Source organism: Triticum aestivum, chromosome 6B (genome assembly GCF_018294505.1).
Source record: "Triticum aestivum cultivar Chinese Spring chromosome 6B, IWGSC CS RefSeq v2.1, whole genome shotgun sequence".
Taxonomy (NCBI): Eukaryota; Viridiplantae; Streptophyta; class Magnoliopsida; order Poales; family Poaceae; genus Triticum; species Triticum aestivum.
Genome location: NC_057810.1, coordinates 7,432,279 through 7,438,755, shown reverse-complemented (window position 1 = coordinate 7,438,755; position 6,477 = coordinate 7,432,279). Strand labels below are relative to the sequence as shown.

General features: G+C 42.7%; 1 protein-coding gene across 1 annotated transcript; it reads right to left on the bottom strand.

Moving 5' to 3' along the window:
• Positions 1 to 1,706: 1,706 nt before the first annotated feature.
• LOC123133079 (T-complex protein 1 subunit theta-like) lies at positions 1,707 to 5,833 on the bottom strand. The gene is made up of 12 exons (XM_044552619.1): positions 5,467 to 5,833; positions 5,215 to 5,361; positions 4,942 to 5,103; positions 4,220 to 4,297; positions 3,953 to 4,086; positions 3,676 to 3,748; positions 3,519 to 3,596; positions 3,321 to 3,443; positions 3,117 to 3,211; positions 2,494 to 2,703; positions 2,075 to 2,132; positions 1,707 to 1,993 (listed from the first exon to the last, which is right to left on the bottom strand). Exons 1-12 carry the CDS (start codon positions 5,725 to 5,727, stop codon positions 1,928 to 1,930), a joined length of 1,485 nt encoding a protein of 494 aa, XP_044408554.1. The 5' UTR covers positions 5,728 to 5,833; the 3' UTR covers positions 1,707 to 1,927.
• Positions 5,834 to 6,477: the final 644 nt, after the last annotated feature.

Below are 6,477 nucleotides of genomic sequence, written 5' to 3'. Positions count from 1 at the left end.
TCACACCAAACAAAAGCAAACTATGATAAAGAGTTCAAGAGCACAAATCACAAGGCAAATACGGCAAGCTTGTGACTTACAACTTCACTAGAAAAGAAAATGCAAATCCTCGGTCCTAACCTCTCTCCCCCGTTGGCATCAAGTCGTCAAAAAGGCAAAGAGGAACTAAACGCCTGAGGTGGTAGTCCTAGTCTTCATCCTCCTCGTGAAAGGACTCCTCTGAGTCCCTATCACTGGCCTCCTGGTGCTCCTCCATGATATCATAGTCCTCATCATTAGCACCACAAAAAGCTGACGTCGCGGCGTTGGAGTCGGTACACTTGTTGTTCTTCCCAATCCATGACTCCTCTGAGGCGATCTTCTTCTCAGACCCACTCTGCACTTGCAGATGCATGTGCCTCATCATCATGATCTGACACTGCCTAGCTGTCTTCTCCGCCACATGAGCTTTTTACATCTTCTTCTGAGTGTTCATCTGAAAGAAATAGAGCTTCCTCACCTTCTTCTTGAGCTTGGCGTCCAAGTAGGCTTGTAGGATGGAAAGTATGTCTATAAGGGGGGGGGGGGTAGGCTATTTGACCAAATAAAAACTTATCCTTTTCTCAATTTTAGTTGTAGGCAAGTTTTAGCAACTCTACAAGTCAAGTACACCCTACACATGCAAGTCTAAGAGTTGTGCAGCGGAAAGTAAAGACTTTGCATATGACTTTCAAGGCGGGATTGGAGATTTCAAACGCAATGAAGGCACAATTATTTTTTGGCGTGGTTTTGATAGGTGGTGCTATTGTACGTCCATGTTGATGGAGACTTCAACCCGTGGGGGGTAACGTTTGAGCAAGTCCACGGAGCGCTCCACCCACGAAGGGTCCATGAAGAAGCAACCTTGTCTATTCCACCATGTCTTCCATCCACTAAGGACTATCCTCACTCGGTTAGATCTTCACGAAGTAGGTGATCTCCTTACCCTTACAAACTCCTTGGTTCAACTACACAATCTTGGAGGCTCCCAAGTGACACCTAACCAATCTAGGAGACACCACTCTCCAAAAGGTAATTGATGGTGTTATTGATGGTGAACTCATTTCTCTTGTCTTCAAATGATGGCCTCCCCAACACTCAAACACACTCTCACGGACTTGGCTTTGATAAGAGAGCGGATTGAATGGAAAGTAACTTTGGGGAAGGCTAGAAATCAAGGTTTAAATGGTTGGATTGGAATCACTTGATCTCAACACATGAGTTGGTGGCTCTCTTCTCAGAAAATGAGTAGTGGTTCGCTCCGATGGCTCTCTCTTGAGAGTTGGTGGTCGTGGCTTGCACAAAAAATCCAACCACTACAAGCCTTTGACCCAACTCGATGACACCGACATGACACTCGCTGATACAGACTAGTGTAAATAGATGATCCATCCAGGCAAGATGTAATGTATCAGTGCGTGCTCGCGCACCAACGCATGCATATGTGTGTCAACGCACTCAATAATCAAAGGCAGTCTTGAAAAGTGCATTAGGCCCTATATATATGGATGAAGGGAGTAAGTGCTGTGACGGGTAAGAGATGATGTTGCCAACAATGCAAACACATCGTTCAGCAGCACTCTGCAAAATGTCATCCTTCCAAGCAAACTCAAACAAACAGCTATCTTAATGAAAAGCAAAGAGCTAACACAACAGAGTTTTACAAACATCAATATGATTCCCAATCCTTCAAGACCAGCTTTGTTTCACATAATAAACTGGACGAGCAAGTCTCTCAATTTATTATGTGATACACAGTACCACAAATCCACAAATCCACAAATCCACCAGCGAGACATCAGCTAAAGCATCTACCCACCACCAACCGTGGAACCCATGCACCCAGAATCTTTTACTCGAATCCAACCTAGATAAGATGAAACACAGGAAACTGGACTGCACAGACAAACTAATCTTCATCCATACCACCTTGTTTGGGGGGTCGCGGACCTCCTGCTGGCTTTGCCATGATGATCTGTGTTGCACATATTAGCATATGAATAAACGACCATTGTTTTATGCATATGAAGATGACATGAAAGATTGACAATCCTACCTGGTCAACCCGTAGTACAGTACATACGACATCTGCTGAGTATTTTAGAGCGAAGGACCTGATTGAAGGGAAAAAGGTTAAGTGGGACATAATAACAACCTATGTACGCACTTCAAATTTTAAATACACAAATTAATATATATTTTGCGGAATAAATACACAAATTAATAAAATGGGCATGAAAGCACGGAAAATATAGATGACAACACAAATTAATGAACTGGGTATGAGAAAGAACTGATTATGTACAAGGCACCTTGACGTAGCATTTTCGTGGTATCATGGACAACAGCCGGTAACAGTATATTCGCATCATATCAGAGTATAGATTGAAACGATAAGGAGCATAAACAGACATTGTCAAAGCTTGTAGAAGGATTTCCACACCTATTGACAACAAGATGTTGAGTAAGGCTTACTTTGTAATGTAGAGGTCCCATATTTTCATAATTGACGCATCCTTGCAAGCACCATCCTTCAAGTCAATGCCAACTTTCACATTGCCAGCAGCATGCTCAGCATAGAGGGAAGATATTATCCCCATTGCACCAAGTCCAGCATTTTCAGAAAGTGTTCTTGGAACCATTTCAAAACTTTCACCAAATTTTGCAATGGCATACTGATCCAACCTGCATAATTGACGAACAACAGATAGTTTAAATTAAGAAAAGATTAATAAGTAACATTCAGTTTCATAAACCAGCTACCAAAACTGATTATAGCAGGAACACGGTTCACATATCAAAATATGTCTGAGTCCTGCAGAGGAATGGAACTCTAACAAATAATGCAAACAAATGCTTTTATTAATAGGAAATTCTAGATACCACTCCATCTATCCTTATATCCCAATTAAACCCAGGACAAGATGCACAATAGGATATGTATATTTATCGCCTGTACTGGAAATGCATGAGACAATAAAATTTGCGCAGTTGAAGGTGGTTAATCAACTGAACTATCATTTGTAACCTCATGTTTCAGTTGTGCTCTTTTACATGTATATATAAAATTTATTTGTCTCCCAATCAAATGTAGTTACCCTGTTTCCTTCAGAGAAAACTGCTTCAATTTCTTTGCTAGTTCTACTTCTGTTGCGGCAGCTCCAGGAATAATCCGACTGTCCCTGCACATACACTGGTATAAACACCAACAGTTGTATTACATTTCACAAATCAGACAATAATGGAGCATGACTAATAAAAAGATGTATGGATATTGGTTTCCACCTATATCACATACATACCTTGTACGTGTTTACGCCATCATCAACAGCTCTTTCAAGATCATCTAATATACTATCAGTACTGCCTCGTAAGACAACAGTAGCCACTGAATTTCCACCTCCTTCATTTTGGACAACAGTCACCTATAGATCAAAGCAGATATGTTGAGAAAGCCCAAAGTGATGTTACTCGAGAAATCATGAAGGCATGAAACATACTCGAGCACCGCCAATTTCTTCCGCGGAAACAGAGTCGGCATATCCTAATTCGCCCGCAGTCGGCCGGCTAAGCTTCAACTGTTTTTTATAAAGCACATGGCATCAGAATAAAGTTACTATTGCTATTAAATAAAGAGTTTTCGAACCCAGAAATTACAAGTGCTACAGCTCCAGTAGTACGGCACAATCTCCGAAGTTCAAACTTTGAGCTGACTTTCAGAACCATTAGCCTGTAAACCATAATATCTATAATTATAAGTATCACTTGTAAAGCAGGACCAAATCATGGTACAATAAAAATAAACCTATATTTGAGATGTCTTCCAATATTACAACCTCCAATTAACGGTTATCTTAAAATGTAGAAATAGGTTTCACAAGAAAAAACTATCCTAAACCAAGATGACAGTTCATATAAGAAGCAAAATACTTACTTGTAACGTTCACAAAAATGCAATGCCATATCGCCAACTGCTGCTCCACTGACAATAACCTTGCCACCTGAATCAGCCACAGATTTGATAAGCTCCTCCACCTTTGCTTCCTCAGTTTTAGCATAGTTTTCAAGCTGCACAACATCGCAAGCATGTGCGTTATAAGGTTATTACACATGTTTGTAAGATATAAGTAAACTACGTATAACCCTTTCTGAGTGCAGTGAACCAGTAAAACATACAAACAAAAAATAACAATGAACATACATGCTCAGCAGAATGTATAAGAACAGTTCCCTTCGTTTCAGTTGCAGAAGTGTCAACACCACCAGCAAATACCGCAACCTAAATGATAAAACACAAATTAGAAAAATATCAGGAACCCCAAAAAAATGATAAAATACGAAACATGCATAAAAGGGGTGTTGCAGAAAATAAATATTACAATGCATGAACTTTGGTTAACAGAAAAGCATAATAGGACTGCATTGTGGTATAATGGTGTAACAGTTGGATTCTACAATGAATCGATTCACGAAGACGCAGTTGGAATTGGAGATTTCAAGAATGATTCAATGCTATTTCAGCGTACACTAAACAACAGCCCATGGTCAAAGCAGAGCATTTGTCTCTGTATGCCAAAATTTTCATAGAAGCCATCCAGGATGGTTTCATAGGGTTGCTATCAGTAAAACTTAGCTACCGAAGACCAACTAAGCTTCAGTGTTTATTAATAAGATGGATATCATATAACTGAATGCAGTATCATCATAACTCAAAGAAGAACTTCAGAAAGGTTCAATTTTGAGTTACAGAGTACAGAAGGAGATTGGCTGTTAGGAAGTGGCAGCACCTATGCTGAGTTAGTACAATGCGTGGGAGCTGTTTATACATAAGAGTACAGAAGGAGATTGGCTGTAAGTAAAATAGATATAAACAGATTTTTGACAAAAGCACACAATTATTGTAGTGTACAATTTCGAGCTCACCATCACATTCTCCACTTTTGTTATGCTCCCAACTGCATCATTTTTCAGAACCATCCCACGGACTACAGAAGAATTGTGCAGGCCGCCTCCAACAAGCTTTGCCACTCTAACATTGTCGACATTGAAGTTAGCCGGATTTTCTGGGCAAACTTGGATACAGGCCTGAAAAGCCATGATAAATAGATGAAAGAAACCAAGTATTAGTGGTATATAGTTCATGGTGTGGAAAAAATACTTGCTCTCGGGTAATTAAGGTGGCAAGGTTTAGCATACATCAGCGACAAGTGGACACAACACATCCTCCCGGCCAAATTGCTTGCTGGCAACAGCAGATTTCATCCTCAACACGACCTCCTCCTTGTTCCTTACATCCATATTTTCCGAGCCTTTCTCAACTAGATCCTCCAAAATCTCAAGCGTCTGATCGTACGACACAAACATTAAACAAAAGAAAGAGTTGCCCACAATCATATGTATGACAGGATTAATAATACAATTCCTACTTATTGGACGGTAAATGGCTACCTTATTAATGGCCTTGGTGTACCCAATGATGATCTCACTTGGATGCAGTCCCATCCTGATAAGCTCCTCGGCCTTGTCGAGCAGTTCACCCGCGAAAGATATGGTGAGGTTAGCTCCATCTCCGATCTCCTCCTGTTGCGCTCTGGCGGCGAGCACCAGGAGCTTAGCAGCAGGGTGCTGGACCTCAAGCTCGTTCACGATTGTTGCAGCATCGTTGGTGATAAAGTGCTTGTCTAGATGATTGATGACCATCTTATTCATTCCTAAAATAGGAAACTAACACTGTTAAAAACCCACCTTCAGCACAGGAACAACCCAACACAATCAGTCGATGTTACCCTGACGGCCAAACACAATTTCATTAGTGATAATGAGCTCCAGCTCTGGTCTCCTTCATCACCAGAATCAGCTCATCGTTAATGTGCCCATAAAAAGAAAAGCTGTGGACCCTTAACGAACTGCGAATCGCAGAAAAACGGGCCACACGCCAAGACCCTTAACCATTGCTAGGGTTAGGCTAACAACCTCCCCGCGACTGCCCGTGTCGATCAAAAGCGCCGGCATCCGACAGCCAAACGGCGTCAAAGATGCACGGAACGGGAGAGGGGCACTCACCGTTGGGGCCAAGGGAGGTGCGGGTGATGGCTGATGGCGGAGATCTCGCGGGCGGCGCCGATGTTCTTGAGGACGGCCTCGTCGAGGCCCGAGAGGTGCTTGTGCCCATCCTTGAGGATCGACTGGATCCTGTGCCCCCCGGGATTTGCGCCAAGGCTCACCATCGTCGGCGGCGGTGAGAGCGTGCGTTGCCGAAGGACGTACGCGGAGGCGATCTGGTGGTGGCCGGCGACCCGGCGTGGGGCGAGGAGAACCGGTAAAACCCTACGACGTGTGTGGCGTAGTGGAGGGGGAGGACAGTTAGCTTTTGTTCAGATGAAGAGGCCCCGCGGCCCTACCGCCCTAGAAGCTGGAAAATTCGGCCTAGCTACTGAACGGGCTGATTTATAGGCCCGA